Raw genomic sequence first — 24,120 nt, 5'->3', positions numbered from 1 at the left:
TCGGCTCAGAAGGTGCAATTCTGGTAGGATTCAAAATCAGTCATCTGACAACTGTAACTGGAATTAATAAATAGAGATGACTATAAGAAACTTTATTTATATTTTCAGTGACACAGTGGTGCCCAAACTATTAATCCTTCAAGACCAGTTTCCAGGTTTCTTCTACCATGAAACCTTTAATTACAGTAGTGGCCATTTATAAGGGCTAAATTCCAGGCACTGTTCTAGGCACAATGTATATGTTTTCTCATTTAATTTTCAAAACAATTCTATGATGCTTTCAGCTATCCCAGATTATGTATAGAGAAACTAAAGTTTGAGACATAAAGTAATATGGCCCAAGTCACAAATCTAGTGAGTAGCAGAGCCAAGCTTTAAACCCAGTTTTAGTCTGACTCTAAATCATGGGTACTTTTCTTTCTTTTTTTTTGGCCACGCCATGCGGGATGTGGGATCTTAGTTCTCCAACCAGAGATCAAACTCGTGCTCCCTGCATTGGGAGCACAGAGTCTTAACCACTGGACCGCCAGGGAAGTCCCTGGATACTTTTCTACTATGCTATGTTGCCTTCACAATCACGCTGATGCAAGTCTTTCCGTGGGAATGCAGATATCTAGAGAGAGCTTTTTCATATGGGGACAAGAGGGTACCAGGCAGGGTGACGATCCAGGATAGCTGAAGGCTAGAGAGTCAAACAGGGAGAACTCACCCCACAGTCAAGGGAGAAAGCACACATCGAAGTTGGAAAAGCAGAACTGAGGGTAACAAACCACCTTAGGAGAAGGCCGCACACAGAAGGCTGACTTAGAGTGAGGACAGCTGGGAACAGAATGGAGTAGGGGAGGGGCTAGGGCAAGCAGTGTTACACTAAGACGGAGACCACATGGAAAAGTTAGGGTTCTGCTTTTGTGCCCTGCTGGCTGCACAGGCAGGGCACATCTGATGGCTTGATGGAGTTGGGTAGGACCAGATAAGCTCATCATATAAATCTTTACTGTAAAAAACCCAGAATGATGGGCATATAGATGGTGTCCAAATATAGTGTCTGCATTTAATTATAACTTATACAAATGATCAGGAAAACATTCAGCTATTCCCTAGGCTGCCATTAATGACTACTGGACCAAGAAAATACACTAATTAATAGTGTATGACATGCACATACATGCACACGCTCTGCATGACGTGCACATCTACCATGATACCTGAAGGAGATGAAGGAAAAGTGTTCATCTTAAAAGAGGAAGAAAATTTTATCCAGGATGACTTGCTGCATTATGGGTATTACTGTATTTTTAACAATATTGCTAAGAAATGAAAAAAACAGTTCAAGAGATAAGAATGGTAGTGGGGTCTTGTAAGTAACATATTTAAAGAACTTGTAAAAGAAGCTGAATTTAGAATGAAGAAGACAGAATCCTTTCTTCAAAGGGGTTCCCAGAGGTAAATAAGCCCCGATGTCCTAAGGCATACATTATACATAATGAGTTAACTTCTCTTTTATGAATCTACAATGGTACTGGATATTTGGAGAACTGGAAGAATTAAGAAGATGGTCACTCATATTTTCCATGTTCTGTAGTTTCAGATAAGGAACCAGAGTTAACAAAGGCCAGGTCTTTGGAAATTTGGTATTTCTATAGGTTTTTATTACTTCATATTAGCTCCACTTTGGTGGGCTTAGAATGAGAAACCAGTAACTTGTAGTCTGAGGTTCTGGACAAAATCATATCTGCAGAGCCTAAGATCTCTGGAATATCATGATATTTTTCTGGAGTCAGACTTCATTAGCACATGGACCTTTGATTATTTCCAGATAGATACTGTAATACAATTCTAATAGAAGGCATGACCAGAGAAAAGTAATGGTGTAGTGGCAGATGGTACAGTTTAGGGGATCTGTGGTTGGAATGGGGAAAAATTGGCCTCTACAGGAAGCTGTGACTGTGTGAGGCCTATGCAACTATAGAACAGAGCGGGGTGGGGAATGGCCAGAGAAGTAGCAATTGGCAAAAAGAAGGAAGGAAGTAAGATGCTCTCTTCATGAAACCAGTAAGGGTCTTACATGTTTCTTTGGGTTGAAGGGAAAGCAAGTTAGACAAACAGCACAGACCAACACATAAATAGTGTCTACTGTCCTGAGATAATACAGCATTCCAGTTAAGAATGTGTGTCAACACGAGTTGGAATATTAGATGCATGTTTTTCCTTAACCCTTCTATTTCACTGCTTCTCTCTAAATGGAAGATCAAAATGATAGGTCCTTTCTAGTGATACTCTAAGGAATGAATGAAATAACTTTACATGAGAACTGTGGCTATTAGCTATTACAACACGAGGGTTTAATTTCATATTATTTTGATTCAAATTCAGCAAATATTTCTGAGCAATTACTATGAGCAAGGCCCTCTGTCAGGTGATTTAGAACCTATTAGTTCACTTGATCTCCATAACAACAAACCCTTTAAGATGATTTAAAGATATTCCATATGAGAACAGCCAAACCCTCAGGCACTTAGCAACCCTTTAACGTTTTCTAACCATTCCCCATTTCCTGGTTGCCATTTGCTAGTTATCTCAGGAAAAGAATGGTCCAGGCATCTTCAGAGCATCTTTTCTTCCTCTCCTTGGCTCTGCCTCACTGGTCCTCCTGACCATTACATTTACTCTACCAGGTTGTGCACATAAAGCCAGGGCTACTATACTTTGTGGTGATGTAATAAGGACTTTACAAGGGTAATTTTAAAGACACGTGCGCTTTTGGCCACGAGGGCCAAATTTAAAAATCAAACCCATGTAACATTACCATAAGTCAACATTGCTGGATCCCGCAGGATCAGGAGCCCTGTGTTGAGCTGCGGTGGAAGGAGCCCTAATAGAAACAGTCCTCGTTTCCTTCACCCACTAAGAGCGAGCAACTGACCTGCGCGATCCAAGACATGTTGGCATCGGCCACCTTTTGATACTAACTCGGTTGTAATGTAGTCTCATTGTGTTCTCTTCTCATTAAACTTCTTCCTGTACCTCCCTAACCAGAGTGCTGCTAAGATACGGTCAAAGAAACACTTTGCGATTTAGCCAACTCTCTGTGGCGGCCATGGAAAGCATGGGGGTACATTCCACATCTCAGAAAACTCAGACGGTAAGACCAGTCCAAAAAATTCAAGACTGCTACAAAATAAACGAAAAACCTTGGTTTGTTAACAACTATAGTCAGAAACAAACATGGGGACTATATATCCATCCAGTGATATGACTACTTATGCATTAACAACTTAAAAATAAAGCCAGCTCCATGTCTCATCGATTAATGAGCTATTACCTAAGGATAATTCATCTTCCCATAAAATTCCTCTCGTATTTTTTAACGTAACTGCCTGAGCCTTAACTGAGGCCTAAAAGCAATCTACACAGCTTGTTAGTAGAAAACTGCAATTATCGTACCATCTGTACTTGTCTGTTACTGTAGAGAGATGCTACTTTTTATTTCCATGATTCTGATGTTACAGCATGGAAGCTGTGGCTTACTAGGTGGAGAAATTTACCATACTGCACCAAGCAAGGAAAGACACTGGGTAATGTGCTTGTCTTATTCTTTCCACGTGGCGATTTTCATCACCATCTACCTCTCCCTCTTCAACTCCCTCCAAAATGCAAAAAGTACAAAATGCAAAATATTTATCGGTCTTAAAAGTCTCATTTACTTTGTGGACCATGTGGTATTTGCCTGGAGGCAGAATCATTGCCGATAAAAACAGAATCATTCATGGAGATGGAAAGTCCCACACTCATAATTTAGGCAACTGCCATTTAAAACATCACTGGTAATAAATTACAGAGCAATGCGTCAAAAGGCTATGCTCAGCTGTTGGTGGAGATCACAAAATTAAAGAGTAAGTATTTGCTTATAATTTCACAGAGCAAGGAAGTGTTTTTTCAGCCTCTGAAATAACATCTCCTGAGAAATCATCAGTGTTTTTTGACAATGAGCAAGTTTTTTGTTTTTTGTTTTTAAATTAAGACTAACTCTAACACACCCACAGCAATTACAAAGTGCTGGGTGCAGCAAGAGTTTCTAGGAGATGAGTATTTTTTGATTGAAGCATTAAGAAAATCTTTTTTTTTTTGCCAAGGCTTTAGGAGTGAAGAACAACAAAATATTTAAGAATGTATTAAAATGCCCTTCTTCCTTAAAGCTATAGATTCTCTCTCCATTACTCTCCCCCAATACTCAACGAGTATTATTGGCTGTGAGATGCCACCTAACCAAACTATTCCTACTTACTCTGACCATTTAAGGAACATAAACCAAATGACAATAGACTCTGGTACGTACTTTTGCTTCTTCAATGTTATTTATGAAATAAGCGAGAAGCAGTCTCACATCACATAGTGGATGTTCCAGAGACCAAAAGAGTGAGAGGATGCTGACATGCCATAGTGATGATGAAGAGAATCTCAAAGATGTGAAGGGCTGGAAAGTGCTAATTTTGTTATCTTCACCTTTCCTGTCTGTAACACACAGCTCCATATTCTGGAGTTTCCATTAGCCTGTGGATGGCACAAATAAAGTCTTAGAGCAGCACAAAAGAGCAAGGTAGGGAAAGATGGGCTTTCAGTACCTTTAGTACCACTTTTACCTCTTCCACCTTGTCTGTCCTGTTCCCCCATGGTCTCCCACCACATAGTTACTCACGCCACCTTCTACATAACACAATACTTAGTATGAGGCTGATAAAGAAACTTATTCAATCGAAAGCTCCTATAAAAGAGAAATTTGTCTTTATCTCCCCACCTGAGAGGCTCTTAGAGAACCTTTGAGTTAGAAGGATCCTAAGAGAACAGTCATTTATTCAAAGAGCCAAACAATCAATGACAACAACAATTTGCTTTCCTTCCATACGAGAGGCACTAGTTAGAAACCAGGGAAACAGTGATAAACAAAGCAAATAATAATACTAACAAATTTTAATGATCAAAAATTATCATACTGAAATTTTATATAGTGCTTTATACTCAAAGCAATATTTTACAAACAGTAACACTTACCTAATAAATTTTACGTAATTATGTAAAATAAATTAACTCTTACAATCCTGTTATACGCTTATGAGGTAGTGCTGCTATTAGGACCATTTTACAGATGAGGAAAATGAAGCACAGAAAAGGTCAAGTAATTTGCTTGAGGCAACACAGATAGTAAATGGTGGAGCCAAGATTTAAATCCAGGGAGGTGGCATTCCAGAGCCTGCTCTTATACATCACTTAACAACTGCCTTTCTCAGTCCCTGCCATCATGGAGATTATGCAGGAATAATGGGAAGCAAACAGGTAAGTACATAAATATTTAGTCATTTAATATATACGTATGATATATAAATAGAAATTAATATACCTAAGTAATATGACATGATATAATATAGTGGCAGAAAATAAAGCTACTAGGTAAGGGATATATTTTCAATGGGTGGGCGAGGAAGCTGTCCATCAGGAGATGCCATGTGAGCAGAGGCCTGGATGGAGCGAGGCTAGGTTTTCATCCAGCCTGGTGTTTTCGGACTGTGGTGCATGGGCCCCCCACCCAGGGCCTGGGCATCCTGTGGCTGGTGACAGGGAGACTCTGGGTGGGCAGGGCAATGGGCTGCAGCACCCCAGTCCCTGCCCAACCACAGGAGCTCAGCTTCCATCTGGTCCAGATTTAGGGTTCCAAGTAAAATCTGACTCCAAAAAGATTCCATGGCTTTAAAAACAATGTTGTAGAAAACCACTAAGCATGCCCAACCTCTTTACGTCAGACACACTGAGAGCCAAGAGGAACGACTTGCTCCAGAGCTGGTGCTGATACCAGCAGGACAAGAAGAGCATCCAGATTCCCCAACTTGGAATCTAGTGTACCTTCTAGAACACCGAACCGTCAGCTGTAACTCTCCTCCCATTCAGTACATTGTGTTCATCTCTAGAAGGTATAGACAAAAAGGCTTTATCCAAGTGACTGTGCCTCTCTGTCTGGAAACTTCATAACCAAACTCCAGGCTTATCAAGAATTGCACACATGCTCTTGCCTGTCTCCTGTATTTATTAAAGTGCGCCTACCTCTGCCTCTTATTCTACTTTATATTTTTCTTGATCTTAACCTCTTATATCTTTTCTTACTCTGTCCCTGTACATATTTCTTTCAAGCTATTGTACTTCAGATCCTTTGTGGAAATGTCTACGTGCATAAGGGGAAGGAGTACTTGCAGTAGGGGGCTGGCATGAATACAAATTTCTGAGTCTTCAAATAACTGAGATTCTAATGGTGGAACTGTGGTCACCACAGCAGACAAGAAAATGTGGGGTGCAGTCGACTTGCCCAATGGCCCTCAAACAATATAATTAGACATTCTCAACCTCAAGTGAAGTTCAGACCTACCTCTTCTATGAAAACTCCAGCTGATAGAGTTACAACTGAGATTTAACCAAAGTCCTCAGTAACTCGTCTATTTCCAGCATGATATTCATTCAAGAAAAGCGCACACAGTCAATTTTTCCAAAATGAAAGAAAGAACAAAAACCCCATCAGCCCATTTTAATTCTAAGGCAACCAAAAACCTCTGAATCACTATCTCTGTTTCCCAGGATAAACAAACAAAAGGACCAAAGGATTAAACACTGGCCTATTCAAAGTTTGTGCGTCTGGTTTTTTCTTTTTAACAACAAAAAAGAAAAAAGCAAGCAGTGCTTCACCCTGTTGTCCATGATAAATGATGACACGTAAAAAGACAAATACATTTCAGGAATGGCAATCTGCTTCACAGTACAGATGGGCTTATAGATGACTCTTCCAATTTTTAATAATCTCCATAATTTATGTGTGAGCTAAGAAATGCAAAGATGCCTAGTGCGCCCCTTTGACTCAGTACAAATCACTTTTATTTACTTGGGCAATACTTCATAGTCCAGTTAACTTCCTAATTAAAGACAGCAGGATGCTCGTGTTCCATGCAAGTGGCATGGAAAACACTGTTTTGTGTGCAGTGGGTTCAGCTGGGAGTTGAAGCTGAGGAGAAGACACCACGGCTTTCGGTTGGTTTCTAAACCAACCAGAGACACGGCTCCTCTCGTTGTGACTAAATTGTCAATGGAGCCTCTTCAGACGAAACTTCTGCTTGTCTGCTATCCTACTTTACTTTATGTTGCCTCATGCCCAATCCAAAACTTCAACTTTCTTCCCCTTGTCTGCTTCTTCCCCAGTCGTGCTCTGTTACGGTTAAAGGAAGAAAGACAAAAAAGAGGCGTGTTCTAGGAGACTCAGGCCCACCCTGGTGGGCCAGAAACTCAGCCTCCAGAAGCTCTGAGACGGCTCTCTCTTGCCATTGAGCTTGTACACTATGTCAAAACCCACAGGAGCCAGACGACTAGGAGAAATTGGTGTAAAAGAGAGAGACACAGGAAGTGAGGAGAAGTGAGTCATGAGTGACTACGAATTCTAAGAAGTCAACCTAATTTCTGGACTCCTGCATGATGAGATAGATACATTCTCGATACCATAAGCCAGGGGCTGTGCACCCCCAAGGGATTTCAGGGGCCCATTATAGAAACAAGCTACACAGGTGGGGTATGAGGCAGTGGTGACTGATGGATGCTGTGGTGCAGTGAAGAACAAATATACAGCTAAAGGAGGCACTGTCTACTTAGCTCCAGTCCTTATGAATATCAAACCACTCTGCCAAATTTTCGGTGAGAATCAAAAAATACAGATTTTTTTAAAATGTCAAATCTTCAGATATTTAAATATTAGAAACGAATTCACATTCAAAGGAAAGCAATGTGTGAGGCACATACACTGTATCTTTAGGCCGGATTCAGTTTGCAACTTCTGTCATAAGCCTTCATATCAATAGTTAACCTCATAGTGCATAAGGTGGGCCATTTAAATTACTTCGTTTAACCCTCACAGTAACTCGATAAAGTAGAGAATATCATCTCAGTGATTAGGTCAGCCATCATTAAGCTTGGTCCTCCTGCATTATCCCCTGTTGTTTCCAGTTTCCCTTTTTTAATGCTTGTGAACTCTCTCAGGAACTTAATATGCTTTGCAGTAAGTTATTCCCCATGAGAGGGAAATGGCCATGTATAACTCAACCTACCGTACTAAAGACAGTGTCATGAGAAAATTAGTTACCACATACACTGTGTGTTGATGTGGAAGAAAATACTGCAATCCTGGATTTCAGTTCTGACTTTGCTGGGCATAACTTGGGTAAGTTCAACCTCCTTTCCGGGCCTGAGGGTCCCATACATTAAATGAAGTCACTGGTCTAATTAAATTCTTAGGGACTTTCAACTTCCAGAATAGATATGGCTTGTTAATTCAGGCTGATAGAATAAGTCTCAATTCACATCATACTAAAATCAAAATGGAATTTTAAAACTCAGCTTTCCATAAAACAAAGAGATGATAGACATAAATGTGAAAATCCATGGTGAGAATGACCAGCTCAGAGTTTCAACAAGCATATAGCAGTTTCTCAACTTTCATAAACATTGACAAAATGGGATACCCTCAAAATCCATTTTATAGGTGAAATTCAGGCTTTTTTAGGAACCAACACTCAGACTAGTGTTTATAAAAAAGCACTGGCATATGTGTGTATTAATCTTTTTTTTTTTTTTTTGCGGTACACGGGCCTCTCACTGTTGTGGCCTCTCCCATTGCGGAGCACAGGCTCCGGACGCGCAGGCCCAGTGGCCATGGCTCATGGGCCCAGCCGCTCCACGGCATGTGGGATCTTCCCGGACCGGGGCACAAACCCGTGTCCCCTGCATCGGCAGGCGGACTCTCAACCACTGTGCCACCAGGGAAGCCCTAATCTTTAAATCTTTATTATAGTTTGCTTTTTTTTTTTATCATAAAATGAGTGAAAACGTCACTCCTGGATCAAAGGGTATAAACATTTTAAGGTACTTAAGATATATCGAAAACTATTTTTTTCAGAAAGACTACCAGTAATCTATGAGTGCCAGAGCCAGCAAAATTTTTAAGCAGAAGAATGAGAAAAAAAGTTGAACGTTAGAAGAGTGTAACTCAGTGAAAGAAAAACTGAAAACTAAAAGCTATTGAATATGAAATGGGTTTCCTAAGAGATTTTCACTGAGTTTATGATTAAGTTTGTGAGTTTATTATTAAGAGGACATGCAAGAAGAGGATGCAAGACCATTTCATCAAACATTCAACGTTCAAACATCAGATGAGATGTGCACTACATGATGAAGATGTAGACGGTGAAAAGTATTGTCCTTGAAATCAAATCATCATCTGCCATCGTCAACATCATCGTCATCAAGACATGGAGGTGAGAGTGGGAGGGGCCATTTCTGGAACACCCATTTCATGTCAAGTTCTGTATTAAGCACTTAAACACTATCTTACTTATTTACAACCACCTGTGATATAGGTATTAATATCATCTCAGTTGCATAGGTAAGAAAACAAGATTTACGAAGAAATTGTTCAAAGATCACTCATCGGTCAAACAGTAGCACTGGTTGCCACCCAAATCCAGTGATACAGCACATGAGCTTGACCATGGTACTATACTGTCTCTTGGTACAGACAACTTCTAAGAATCCCATTTACATATGATTTCATTATTCTATACACAGCTTTTTCGTAGGTAGAACATCTTAAAATATGTGAGTTTTTATAGACTAAAAAGTTTGAAAGACATAATCTTAAATTTTATATAATAATTTTCTGTTTTATTCTGTTAAAGTAAACTCATTTTTGTATCCCTCCTACAACTTTTCTTTCTACTCTCTTCTCTCCTAAACTTCTAAGTTCAATATAGCAATGGGCTAGAACCCCTATACCCACCCCATGTATAGCTTGAGGGGAGTACGGAGATAAATGCACTGTGCAACTTCCCCATTTCTGCAGGCCTGGCACTAGTATGTGCTCAATAAATGCTGCTTTCCCTTCTCCTGTCACTTCACATTAAGTTATGCAAAAGCACCATCTAGTTCCAGCATCATGGGAAGCAAGGGAAGATGCCTCTCTGAAGAAGCAGGGATCTGCCACTTTTGTCCAAACTGATATTTTGGGATGAAAGGTCTCCTAGCACTCATGCATTCAATCTATCTACTAGTAGCTTCTGTCAGAAATCTGTAGTTGTATTTTGCAAGTATAAAGATGCCTACCACACTGAAATGGGATTTAAATATAGAGTTTTATGGCATTAAATCCCTTAACTTTACAAATTTCTGTGCTAACGCATTCAAGTAGAATTACTAGGGACAGGGTGGTCTTTGGATGTAATAGTAGAATATTTAATTTAGTGTGTCGTTTTCAATCTATTTCCTGAGTGACATGATACTTTACCACTTAGAAGCTATGCGTCCATGTAGTTAAAGCTAGAGAATCCCAGGGCTTTCACTGAATTCCCAGATGGGAGTTTTTATAGAGATGAACATCTTCTCATTAATTTATCTTCCTAAGAGATTGCTATCACACTAATCAATTTGTAGTGACTTTACCAAGTTTGCAACCTTCAATAATGAAATGGATACTGTATCGAACATGGTGTGGTTTGCTTAAACAATCTCAGCTCCTCTCGGATCAATGAAACACAAAACCAAAATGAAGTCAAGTGTTGCTTCATTAGTTATCCTCACTTAGAAGAGCTGTGTAATCTTGTTCACCGGACGCTGATCTCTTTTCAATGGGAAAAAGAGAAGGAGACATCCCATGAAAGAGAAACAGCTGTGATCCATGGCAAAGTGATAGTGCACATAATTCTACAGAGAAGAGTCTTCCAGAGGTGGCATGTAAGCAATGGTCAGGTAACGTCAGAAAACAACAACAACAACAAAACAGTAAGCTGAAGATGCCAGGGTAGAGAATAGAAAGCTACTACATGTGAGGTTCTCATAAGCATCATATGACGCTAGGATTCAAGAAGCATGGCAAATTCTACTGGTTACCTGCTCACCAATCATTCCCTCTACCGTCATTGCTCCCAGAACCCCCATTTTGTTCAGCAGACAATAATCCCTGTGCTTGAGGGAAGGAGAGCCCTACAGACTAAATCCCTAGCTTCTAATCTTGTTCTCTCGCCTTAGTGAGAAGTTTGGATTTTATTCTAGGTATAATGGGAAGTTAACAGAGAATCCTTTGCAAAGGGGTGGAGAGACTTCATATTTGAAAAGGCGACTTTGGCTACAATTTGGATGATGCGGCTAAGAGTGAAAGGCAGCAGAGACAGAAGAGGTTACAGCAATGGTGCAGGTGAGAGAGGATGGTGGCTTGAACTGGGGGGTGACGTGATGGAGAAGAGTGGATGGATATGGGCACATGTTTCAGGTAGAGGCCACAAGACTTTTTGGTGGATTTTAACATATATGCATGTCTTCTTTTCTTCATTTAGAACACATTTATTTTGTTATCAGAAACATATAAGGCTAAAAGCTTTACGCATTTGCCATTTATTTTTTGCAAGGAAAAATACTTTCTGAAGAATAACGAAAAAATAGTGAATTTTAACCCTTCAATTTTCTTTAAACAAGGATTTGAAAGCCTTGGATTTAACTCACTGCTTTTTCGATATTCAAGTAAGTTTTTCATGATCATCATTACTTTTTAAGCTTCTAATCAAGTGTATCTTTGACTTGGGATCAGATGACTACTGATTTTCAGATAGGCTGGCTGACATATTTTCTAAGAGTCCAATTCCTGCATATGGGCCTAAGAGATATACCAGGTACCCTTTTTCAAGTCTTCTAAGACACGTGTCTCAATTCCTTTATATGACTATGATTCTCCACCAAGGAAACGTATTTCGGGATATTTTACTTAACACATATCAACTATTCTACCCCGATCTTGTACCACATGGAATCTAGCCCGAGCATTTACACACTTACGGAAATATCGCTCATATAGGTTAGAGGGGAGGGCAAACTACAGCCTGAAGCCTAGTTTTCTGTGGCCCTTGAGATAAAAATGGGTTTTACATTTTTAAAGAATTATATAAAAGAAGAAAAAGAAAAGCTGAAAATATTTACGGAGAAAGATCCAACACCATAAGAAAGAAATGACCAGTCCAAATTAGTGAGATAAACTAGTTTAATACTAGTTTATAATAATAGTCTTGGTACTTTAAGTCAATATGCTACGGGTTCCCCATTAAATTTCATAATCACTGACTGGGTAGCTGAAATAATTTGCTCTTCTTGCTGATTTTAACATCATGTCTCCCTCCCTTTCACCAGGCACAGAAGAAAGTAAACTTATTGGCAATTCAGTAGTTGCACTCAGTTTCATGCAATTCGGTAGTTTAGATAGCACTCAGATAAAATTACCCACTGCATCAAGTTGCTGAATTTCATTAATTGCATCAATCGATGCACACAATAGAAATGATGCTTTGGGGAACATCCATGTTATTCTTCGCTCACAGGTGGACGCGAACCAGTCCCAGGCAGAGCAAATACATTAATAATACTTTTCAACCAGCATACTTCACCACCCCACCCAAAAGCAAAATTGAAAGCCAAAGAACCACCAACCCAAAAATATACTCAAAAACAAAAATTAATTTTGATAATACTGGTTAATAAAATCAAGGCGTCTAGGAATCACTTCCATCATGACTTTAAAAAAAAAAACAACAGAATGAGAGAAGGAGCTTTGGTAGGAGGCTGTGGGTTAACAGAGAAGCTTTAGAATTGGATTTCCTGAGTTGAAATCCTTGCTCTACTGATTCATAAGAATGTGGCTTTGGACAAACTACTTCTCTAAGCCTCAGTTCTTCAATGTGTAAAACGAAGGCAACAATAGTCACCACCCCAGTGGACTAATCTATGAATTATATTAGATAATGATAACCCATCAAAGCAGCAAAGCGCACGGGGCAGAGCACACACCCTGCTGTGATCATTTAGATACCATTCTGAGCATAGTTGCAATATAGTAAATTGATTCTAATCAACCTGGGCTACATTGTCCAAAGTCTTCATAAAAAATAAATTTCTAGCTCTTTAGGACTATTTCTAAAGATGCCTTCGAACTACTTGACAATTAAAAGCAACAGCAAGAGTTTCTTGGATTTGTACAGTACTGAAGGCATTTCCGCATTTATTTTCTTGTTTTCTTTGCAGCACAATCTAGAAAGTTTGTTAATAAAGGTTATCACCTTCTATTTGGCAGGGATGGAAAGAGGCTCAGAGAGGTCATCTCATTTGCTACAGTACCACGGTGGTGATGACACCCAAGGTTTCATATTCCAAAGCATCTCACTTACCTGCATTGCCACCCCTGCCCCCAACCTTCTGTACACAGCCAACAGCAAGATAATTTCCCCCAGATTTAGATTTCAGAGAAAGAACAATTCCTTCTTCTTGCAACAGAAACTTACTGGTCGGGACTGGATTTCTTTGGCGTAAAGAGGTTGCAAGAATTCGGAGTCTCCTTCTAGCTTTAGACCTTTTTCTGTGATTCTCAAGTTTCCCATTCCATCCTGAAAGAGAGGCACAGAGATAACATGGAAAATTCGATTAGCCCAAATTTCAAAATACCTTAGGTTTTCAAAAATTGAAACAAAATTATTGCCTTCTTTTTTTCTTTTTTGAGAAGGTAGAATGAGGGGGCTCCCAATGAAGACATGATATACTAGGAGGCATTTTTCAGTGTGATTATGAATATTACCCTCTTTGTTCACTTATTCTGAGAAAATCTATTCCAAGCAATCTTGGAAAACTGAGCAAATTCTCCAAAGAAGCAAAATGTAAGTAATGCCCTCTAGTCATTCACTAGCACAGATGAAGGAGGCCCTTTTGACTAGGGAGTGGCGAGAGACTGGAGGCAGGAGATGAGTGGGGAAAAGAAAAAAGATGATCTCCCAGGTTAAAGTAAAAGATCTGATTTCTGAAACTATGCAGAAATGACAAACTGGCAGTCTGTTGGTCTAATTCAACCTTTGGACATGGTGTCTTTGGCTCACAAAATATTTAAGGAGCCAAATTATTTACTAATATTTTTATTAATATTTTATTATGCAAATATTAAAATACATACCAAAGGATATGAAAATAGAAAGAATAGCAAACACCTAAGTAGTTGTCATTCATCTTTAACAATTATCAATTTATGGCTACTCTTATTTACTATAGCTACTACACCCATCTCCTTTGGTTAAATATAACCATAATGCCATTACCACACCAAAAAAATAAATAAAATAGTTAATAAATATTATCAAATACCCAGTGTCAATGTTCGAATCTCAATATTTTTCTCTTTGTATCTGCTTGTTTGAATCAAGTTCCCTATTGCAACTGGTTGATACGTAAAATACTAGGTCATCTCCTTAAATCTCCTCAGTCAATTTCTCTCTCACACATCCACACACATAAACATGCTTTATTTGATAAATAAAACATCATTTTTCCAATAGCACTTCCCACAGTTTAGATTTGCTGAACATTCCCATAATTTCATGTCACGTGTTCTTGTCCCCTGTATTTTGTGTAAGTCAACAGATCAAGAAGCTTGATAAGATTCAGGCTCAGTTGTCTAGAAAGAATATATCCTAGAACGGAATATATTAGTTTTCTATTGCTACCATCACAAATAACCACAAACTCCACAGCTTAAGACAGCACAAGTTTATTATCTGTATGTTAGAAGTCAGACCCAGGGTTCAAAGGGGGAAAATCAAGGTGCCAGCAGGGCTGCTACACTCCTTTTAGGAGGCTCTAAGGCAGAACCTATTTCTTGACATTTTCTGGCTTCTAGAGGCTGCCCACATTCCTGGGCTTGTGGCGCCTTCCATATTCAAGGCAGCAATGGTCGGTTGAACCTTTCTCACATCCAGTCACTCTGACAATGAACCATCTGCCTCCCTCTTTCACTTTTAAGGACCCTTAAATTTCACTGGGAACACCAAGATAATCTCTCTATCTTAAGATCACCTGATTAGCAACCATTATTCCATCATAACCTTAATTTTCCTTTGCCAAGTAATGTAACATATTCATGGGTTCTGAGATGAGGATATTGATGTTTTTGGAGTAGGGGGCATTTTTCTGCCTACCACATGCTCGATCAGGATGCACTGAACATCTTTTGCTGTGATGTCATCAGCCACTGGTTATCTCTGCCTAGAGGATCTGTTATTTCACTAGAGATTTCAAACTGGGGATAAAATAATTATTTCTTCTTAATTTATTAGCTGGGATATTCTATCAAGAGAAATTGCATGTCATCAACTATATGTTTACCCTAAACTATAGTTTATATAGGAACTTGATAGATGCTTGATTTTTCCTCCTTTATTGATTAATAAAGGGTCTTTGGGTCTTTGTTGCTGTCAGTGGGATTTCTCTTGTTGCCTTGAGCGGGGGCTACTCTTTGTTGTGGTGCGTGGGCTTCTCATCGCTGTGGCTTCTCTTGTTGTGGAGCACGGGCTCTAGGTGCGCGGGCTTCGGTAGTTGTGGCTCGCGGGCTCTAGAGCGCAGGCTCAGTAGTTGTGGCGCTTGGGCTTAGTTACTCTGCGGCATGTGGGATCTTTCCAGACCAGGGCTTGAACCCAAGTCCCCTGCATTGGCAGGCAGATTCTTAACCACTGCGCCACCAGGGAAGCCCTTTTGTTGTTGTTGTTGTTGTTGGGGGGATGGGAGAACGCTTTATCAGAGGAAGTACAGTGCAGGCAGCAACTCGGGCACTTGGTCTGGACATAGACCAAGTTGAAGACTTGGTCTTCAACATATTGAACTGGTTACCTAATATTCTCCAAAGATAACCCATGAGGTTTTTATTTTTAAAACTATCATTATGAACATTTTGATTTGTTCATTCCAGTGCAGTTTTTATTCCTATTGAAGTTCTAACTGTTCTATTCCTGCTCAGTGGGGGCCTCTTCAAGTCCTTTTATTATGACCCAGTAGTCTTTAACGGCCCTCTTGCTTCTGGCATGACAAGATGTTCCAGGGTTATCTTACACATGTCCTGCCCCAGGCCTGGAACTAGCCATTTCTTATAAGAACTTGGGTTCATTTTAGTGGGAAATGGTACTTAGAGACCACAAGCTGAGAGCTTTGGGTGGTCCTTGCTACTGGATTGGCCCTTGTTTATGTGAACAGAGCTAGAAAATAAATTGTATATATGTTTTAAATGGAATATACCATAAGTTCACATGAAATTTCAATTCAAACTCAGGCCTTGAAGGTTTTCATTTAGCCTCATGGATCTTACAATGTTATTACCTTTCTTCCATACCAAAAAATCCCTGTTTTTAATAACACCAATATGACTACTCATTTGATTTAACCCACAAGACACAAAGAGCAGTGTCAGAAAAACCAATGCCACTACCATACTAACAGTATGATTAAGAAAAACAATTTAAAATTTGTCTTTAAAAAAAAATCTTGAGTATGTACTATTAGGAAGGTATAGTCAAATGGCTGAGTTTTAAAGTCATTTGAAATAATTCTGGTCTGAATGGTCATGCCACCAACCTCATGTCCAGTTAGGTTCAATTGTTTCATCCGCCCCCTCCCCCCACTTCAGTGTTTTGTTATAAGTTTGCAAACTATTTAGATGGAACCAAAGTCAAATCTATAAAACAAGATATATTCAACTAAGTCTAGATTCTGTCCTTGTTTCCCCATGTTTTTTAAAAAATTAATTAATTAATTTTTGGGGTCTTCGATGCTGTGCGCGGGCTTTCTCTAGTTGTGGCGAGCGGGGGCTACTCTTCGTTGCGGTGTGTGCGCTTCTCATCATGGTGGCTTCTCTTGTTGCAGAGCACGGGCTCTAGGCACGTGGGCTTCAGTAGTTGTGGTGCGTGGGCTCAGTAGTTGTGGCTTGCGGGCTCTAGAGCGCAGGCTCAGTAGTTGTGGCGCACGGGCTTAGTTGCTCCGTGGCACGTGGGATCTTCCTCGACCAGGGCTCGAACCTGGGTCCCCTGCACTGGCAGGAGGATTCTTAACCACTGCGCCACCAGGGAAGTCCCATCCCCATGTTTTTTCTTCTCCAAATAAGGGTGTGTGTGTGTGTGTGTGTGTGCGCATACGTATCTGTATCAGTAAGGGTTCTCCAGAGAAACAGAGCTAATAATATGTCTGTGTGTATGTATGTATGTATGTACACACACATGCATGCACACACATTTACTCATTCATTTTACGGAAGTGGCTTAGGAAATTAGGGAGGCTGACAAAACCCCAGATCTGCAGTCAGCAAGCTGGGGACTCAGTGTAATTAAATGAATCATATATTATATATACATGTGTGTATATAGATATGATTTAAAATATATATAAATATATAAGGCAATATAAAATATAATAAATATATAAAATACATTTAAAAATTTATTCCTACATTTTCCCCAAAACATTTGAAACTGAAAAGATCTGAATGAAAAACCCAGGCTTTCAGCATCTCATGACAACTGAAAGCCACGGCCAGTCTGAGCCTGCCTTCTCACATGGCCGCCATTGGCTGGAGGTGAGTAGCACCCTGAGAGCACCCTGAACCATATGCTCTCCAGCTCACCACAGTTTTCACCCAGCCTATTTCACTAAGCTACATTTTCTCAGACTCCTGAAGCTTCTCACTTGAGTCTATCATGTCTTCTCTCCAGCACTGCCATGTGCTCTGTACCTCAATACATTCAGTACAGACACAACATGGCTGGGGCAGGGGAGGGGCTTTGAATGACCAAGTGGAGAAGGAGCATTTTCCTCCATTTTTCCTTTATAACAGCACTTCAGCCTTTGGAGGAGAACAGAACTTTCCAGTCAATATTGTTGTTTCATGGATAGCAGGCCATCTCTATATTTCTATTTTTGTTACTTGTGGGGACATTTCTGCCAAGAGAGCCCTAAACTGGGCATTTAAACCTAGTGTGAGGGGCAGTATGCCGGAGGGCATGTCCATATCACACTAGCAGCAGGTAGTACCCACAAGAGTGGGAAAAATATTCACCCAGCACCCCCCCCACACACAAAGCCTATATCAATTATTATGTTTTGGATTATTCTTGATGATTTCCATTAGTTGGACCAGCAGATCTTTTCACAGAAACATAACAGAGAAGAACAAACCTGACTCCATATTGAATCTATTCCTTTAGCTCTAACCCTTGTGCTCTGTTGCCTGTGCTTAGTCCTGCTGGCTCTGCACCTCTGTAAAAGAATGTTGCCTATAGCCAGAAATATATGGGATAGCCCATTCTCAAGGCTCTGATCTCTAAAGCTATAACACTTTTCCATTCATATAAAGATAAAAAGCTGCAGAACAGAAAATAACAATTGTCTTGATAGAGGTTTATAGGAACATTGTGACCAGACCCACATGGACAGCTGCAAGAACAAAGGATTCCTGCATCAAAAAGTTTGCAACAAGCAGCCACACTCCCTTCTCTTTTAGTATAAAATAAGCTTGCATTTTAACTCAGGTAAGAGGGTTCTTTGGGACGCTAATCCACCATCTTTGACTGGCTTTCCAAATAAAGTCACTATTTCTTGCCCCAACAACTCCTCTCTCAATTTCTTGGCCTGTCGTGTGGTGGCAGTACAAGCTTGGACTCAGTAACAGAAACACATCCTACTTACATCTATAAGTAAACTAAACTGGTTTATTTTTTGTGATGTGTCTTTATCAAACAAACAAGAACCCCTAAATATTTTTAAATAAAAGATTATATTTGGGGTAATTAGCAACCTGATTTCAAATAAATCTCCTTCCCCTCTTACAGTACACACATGAATCCCCTATTCTTAGTATTTATTGATGACTTACTATGTGCTGATTACATACTATACTCTGTGCTTTTCATGCTTTCATCTCATTTTCTTTATCGTTACTGAAACTACCATGCTACTTCTTGAATTTAATCATAAGGAAATAATCATATAAACGTGGAAGTATCTGCCTATAGAGTTGTTCATCACCGTGTCATTTTATAAAATAAAAAAACATGAAAACTTAGGAACTAAAAGTTTCATGTAGAAAGGGTAAATATGCTATAATGGAATATGATATAGCTTTTGCAGAGGAACATTTAAGAACACAGGTGAATAGTCATAATCCATTATTAAGTGAAAAAAACAATTAACAAATGAATATATATGTATATGTCATGCCACTCTTACATAACTATATATACATATTCATATACATACTCACATACAATCATACATGCACTTAACAGGAAAAATTCTAAAGGAAATGTCCTAGGAGAAAAATTCTACAAAAACATAATCTTAAATGTTAAGGTTAACTATTTTTGCATGCCTAAAATATGAGTGCTTTTTATTTTCTTCTTTTTGCTTTATCTGTACTTTATAATTTTCTATAATCACCTTTTATATTTTAAAAAGTTATAAAACATTTTTGCTGATTTATTTTAAAAATCAACCTTTATCAAAAATCTAAACTATGTCATATACTAAATGCTATACTTATATTATCTCATGTCATCTCCTCAATAATCCTATGAGATACTCATTATTTTCCTTATTTTACACATGAGAAAATTTACTGGTAAGTAACTCAATTATACAGCTAGTTAATGACAGAATCAGGAATTTAAACCCAACACTTTCTAATTCAGACTATATTCTCTTACTCATTATGCTAACCCAATCTAATGTATGCAAAAATAATATATTTAAGCTATCTGCTGGATTTCTTAATGCCACTTTGATTTTCACTTATTTGGTCAGTGTGCTCAGCGATTACAGAGAGGGTGATCTCTAACGCCAAGACTAACGCCATCCATTCTTATGGTCAAACACCTTTGTTCCACCTTCCCAGAGTCTAAAGGCTTTTTATTATAACCCAACTGCCTCCCATGCCCAGGACCATGAGCAGAATGAATCACCTGCTATTTCTGGAAAGCCGACTGTGTGCATAAGTACGTGCTGTGAGCCGTGAGGAAGGAGAAAGAGGGACGGTCCCTCCAGCCCGTCCTCTGAGCTGTTTGTAACACAGGTGGCAGATAGCCAAATAACAGTCAAGGCTATACAAGCAGCAACATTGAGAAATGCTCATCTAATCCAACAGTCAATTAACTCCTTTGTAACAGTAATTTAACCTTTGCTTCAAAACCATTTTTTTAAGAAACTCACTACCAATTTACCAAATGCCTTTCATTTCTTCCATTTATAGACGCTTCCCACTCTTGTGCCTCATCACTTCATTTTTCCACTTTCCATCCCAGCCCCTAGGTCTGCCCAAGGTATGTGGTGGGAAAGGTCTTTCAAATAGTGTCAATTATTATGATTAGCCTCTATTTCCAAAATATAATATAATGCAGACTAGAGTAGCCAACTAAATATGTTCTCACCTTAGAATCTCTTTTATAGCTCTGGAACAATCACACTGGATTGTATTCACATTGAAACAGCTTGAGAACAGCCTTATTTGAAACCATTCCACCTTTAAGTGCATAAGAAGCTGTGGGTATTATTAAGATAGGAGTTTTAGGTCAGTTTGGAAACTTCCCTCCCAGTAAGATGCAGAAGAGGCATTTAGAAGATTCACAGTCATTCCCAAGGTAATCAGAAAGAAATAGACCATTTTTTTTCTCTTCAAATGGTAACACTTTACTCTTCAAGGCAAGCATGAAGATTCTAGCAGCTGGCTAGCTGGCTTGACTGAGCCAGCACTGTTCAGCCAATGGTCCCAAAGTCTACAAAGTACACTTGGGACACAAGTGGGAAACCAGGGACCCACTGTCATCCCAGTGAGGGCAGGATCTCTGCTGTCCTGTATAGTGCCTACCCCCAGACCAGCACACAGGAGTTTTCACAGACATACAAGGAGCAAATCCCATTATTTTGCAAGGCCAAAGTTAGAGGGGTCCCCTGTAAGGTCTTCTGGGGGAGACAGGGCCTGGGGGCAGGGGCAGAGGTGGGTGGAATCTAGGGAATTCCACACTCTGGGCTGGTCCAAGGATGATGACATTTGCTCTTTATCTGGCCCAGACTGTCTGGTTGGTTGGTTCAAATGGCCAGTTTCCTGCAAGATGAGTCTAGAATAAATAGAGATTTCAGAGTGGCAGGACGATAGACTGAAATATTAATTTGTTTCTTTCTTCATATCTCTCAGGCCGGACCCCAGCCCCTTCCATCACCGATTCAAATAGGTTTTTGGGCTTTGTGGCTTAGAGATTTTGAGAGCAAAGCAGCAGAGGCAGCCTGAAAGCCATGAGGTTTCTTATCTTTTGTAAAAGGTAACTCTCATTAAATGGACTGTGCCAGGCATGTTGGGCAGGAAGTCAAGAAGAAGAAGAGGTATATTTCAACTGGGGATGCACAAGAGATCTGTGGTTACCATGAGTTCTAGAGACTATTGCCCTGCCAGTGTCCCTAGGAGAGGTTAGGACCACAGAGAGAAATGGCTGCAGGGCTCCAGCCTCTCCAAATTTTTCCTTTCCAGGAGTGGCAGAGAGATCCCTTTTCTAGACCTAAAGAGACCACAGATCTCCCAGCCATTGCCAATAAATGACAGTGACTACTGCTCCCAAGGGCCTTCCCATTAGTGCTGGGCAAAACACTGAGGTGTCCAAAAAATCCTGAGTGCTGTGGGATGCCCTGCTGGCCCTTGTGGGATAAGGGCTGAGAATGAGTATTATGCTCATTTAAAGAAAGTGTTATTTCTTCCTCCTTTCATTTTCCTGCTGCATCAGCATGGAACAGGTTTTTAATTCCATCAGCATATTTTCAAGCTTGAAGTAATGCTAGGTTCTATTTTAGTAAGCAGGTCTCAACATGAGCTCTTGCTGGAGCAGTTTCAACGGAAGGCATTACTTGATTTTGATCAGAGTGAAACAATTGTATCTATACACAGATTGCTTTAGCAGGCAAGCTTCAGAAGGGATGGGATTTTTGTTGGCTATACTCTCAGTTCCTACAACATTGCTTGGCTCATAGTACGTGCTCAGCAAATACTTGTGAAGTGTTAGAATGTCTTCATTCCAAATAAAGCTGCATTTTGAAAGGTGTACTGTGGGAATTACAAAGATGTTAAAACCTAGATCCAGCCCTTGAGCAGATGCCAAAATATTACAGCAAGTGTTCTCAACCAGGGTGATACAGTCCCCCACGGGTGAAAACTGGTGATTGGGGGAGGGTGAAAAAAAATCGTACTCTTTTTGTATATAAAGCACAAGTATGCTTATGTATAGAGTACATACACAGCATATTTGTAGAATTAAAATTTCATGGCAGGGGTGTGGAACAATTAGGGGAAAAATGTTCTAAAAATGCTCTCAGGGGAAGGGGTGGCAATAATGAAAAAAAAAGTTGAGAAATATTCCACCAGAATGTTATAGATTTTGAGACTGCTCCAACTTTTCTATATTAAAGGTCTTTAATCTATAAATGGGCACCTTTGCCATTCCCATATTGAACCATCGTCTCTGTAGCTTCTCAGCATGGTAGCAGCACAGGTAAAGAGCAACCTCCTTAATGTAATATTTAACACCTTCTTCACCTGGCACCTGCCACTTCTCCAGCCTCATTTCTTGTCAGTCTCCCTTCACTCTGTCACAAAGCAGGCTAGCAGTTTCCCCAAATTCTTTCCCATTTTGAGTCTTCACAAATGTCCCTCCCTTAGCCAGCAATGCTCTTCCCAACTTTTCTGGCCCTTTCTCCAGTCCTTTGGTTCTGGTCAGATGTCTTTTATGGGTCTGGGGTCCTTCTCTGAGGTGCCCTCACACTTTACGAGCACCTCTGTCATAGCATTTATCACATGGCAGTACAACGGTCCATTGACATCTGTGTCCTTCCTCTTGAGTTCAAATTCCTTGAGGTGAGGGACAGTGCATCACTCATTATTCAACCTTCCGGGCCAAGTACACTAACTATAACTAAGTGTCTGAGTGTAAGAGCAAAAAAGCAATAAGCTAGAGATTGTTCAGAAAGTGTAACTTAATGCAAATTAAAAACAATAATAAAGCTACCATTTCCATAACCACTAGACAGAGCACTTGACTGACACATCCATGAATCCTCATGATAACTCTAGAGGGTAGGCACTGGTAGCCCCATTCCACAGTTGAGAAAATTGCTGTTCGGACACCCCGATGGTCTAACTGCAAAACTTAAGTCCTTCATTACCACACTCCATGCTGCACAGTTAAGCTACAACTGTTTGCCCAGCCCTGTGTTAAATGTGAAGTGACAAGGAATGAAGATAGAATCCCTGCCTTCTAGGAGCTTCTCATCTAAAGGACAAAACATGAGTAACACACACAGTGGCAAGGATGTGGAGATACAGGAACTCTCATATAGCACTACTGGGAACACAGTGTGGTGCAGACATTTTGAGAAAAGGTTTGACTGTTGAAAAGTTAAACACAGAGTTACCATATGACTCAGAAACTCCACTCTTAGCTATCTGCTCAAGATAAATAAAAACCTATGCTCACACAAAGACTTGAACATAAGTGTCCATTATAGCAACATTCTTAATAGCCAAAAAGCAGAAACAACCCAGATACCCACCAACTGATGGATATATAAAATATTCTATATCTGTGCAATGGAATACTATTTAGCAATAAAAACGAAACAAAATGATCCATGCTGCGACACAGATAAACCTCAAAAACATTATGCTAAGTGAACGAAGCCAGACACAAAAAGCCACTATTGTATGAGTCTGCTTGTATATAATGTCCAGCGAGGCAAATTGATAGAGGCAGAAAGTAGATTAGTGGTAGTCTTGGATTAGGAGTGAGGAGTGACTGTAAAAAGGCCTAAGGAATTTTACTGAGATGACAGAACTGCTCAAAAGTTGGAATGTGGTGATAGTGGCCAAACCAGTAAATCTACCAAAAATCAGTGAAATCACACTTACAAGTGTGAATCTTAAAGTGTGTAAATTTAACCTTAACAAGTTTGTTTTTTTTAAAAAAAGAGTAATAGACATGCAGTAATATTCCCAGAAAAGAGAAATCCAGTTCAGGAGACATGACATTATGTGCTTTGGAATTCCTGAAATCAGTAAAGACAATGGGTTCAGAGATGTGTGCTGGAGGAAGAGGTAGCAGGTTTGAGAGGGACCTGGTAAGTGACAACTCTATTATTTGTCCATACCTGGTGTGGAGTGATAAGAGGAGGATG

At 39.8% G+C, this 24,120-nt stretch overlaps 1 protein-coding gene across 1 annotated transcript in view; it reads right to left on the bottom strand.

Annotated features, from left to right (window-relative positions):
• Positions 1 to 24,120, bottom strand: part of SGCD (sarcoglycan delta) — a 618,034-nt gene that overhangs the window by 207,253 nt on the left and 386,661 nt on the right. Inside the window, exon 3 of the mRNA XM_060295488.1 lies at positions 13,395 to 13,496. Coding sequence (XP_060151471.1) covers positions 13,395 to 13,496 — 102 coding nt within the window. The remainder of the gene's footprint in view (positions 1 to 13,394; positions 13,497 to 24,120) is intronic.

Source organism: Globicephala melas, chromosome 3 (assembly GCF_963455315.2).
Source record: "Globicephala melas chromosome 3, mGloMel1.2, whole genome shotgun sequence".
Classification (NCBI taxonomy): Eukaryota; Metazoa; Chordata; class Mammalia; order Artiodactyla; family Delphinidae; genus Globicephala; species Globicephala melas.
Note: the sequence above shows the minus strand (reverse complement) of the source record. Positions and strands in the feature narration are given on the sequence as shown.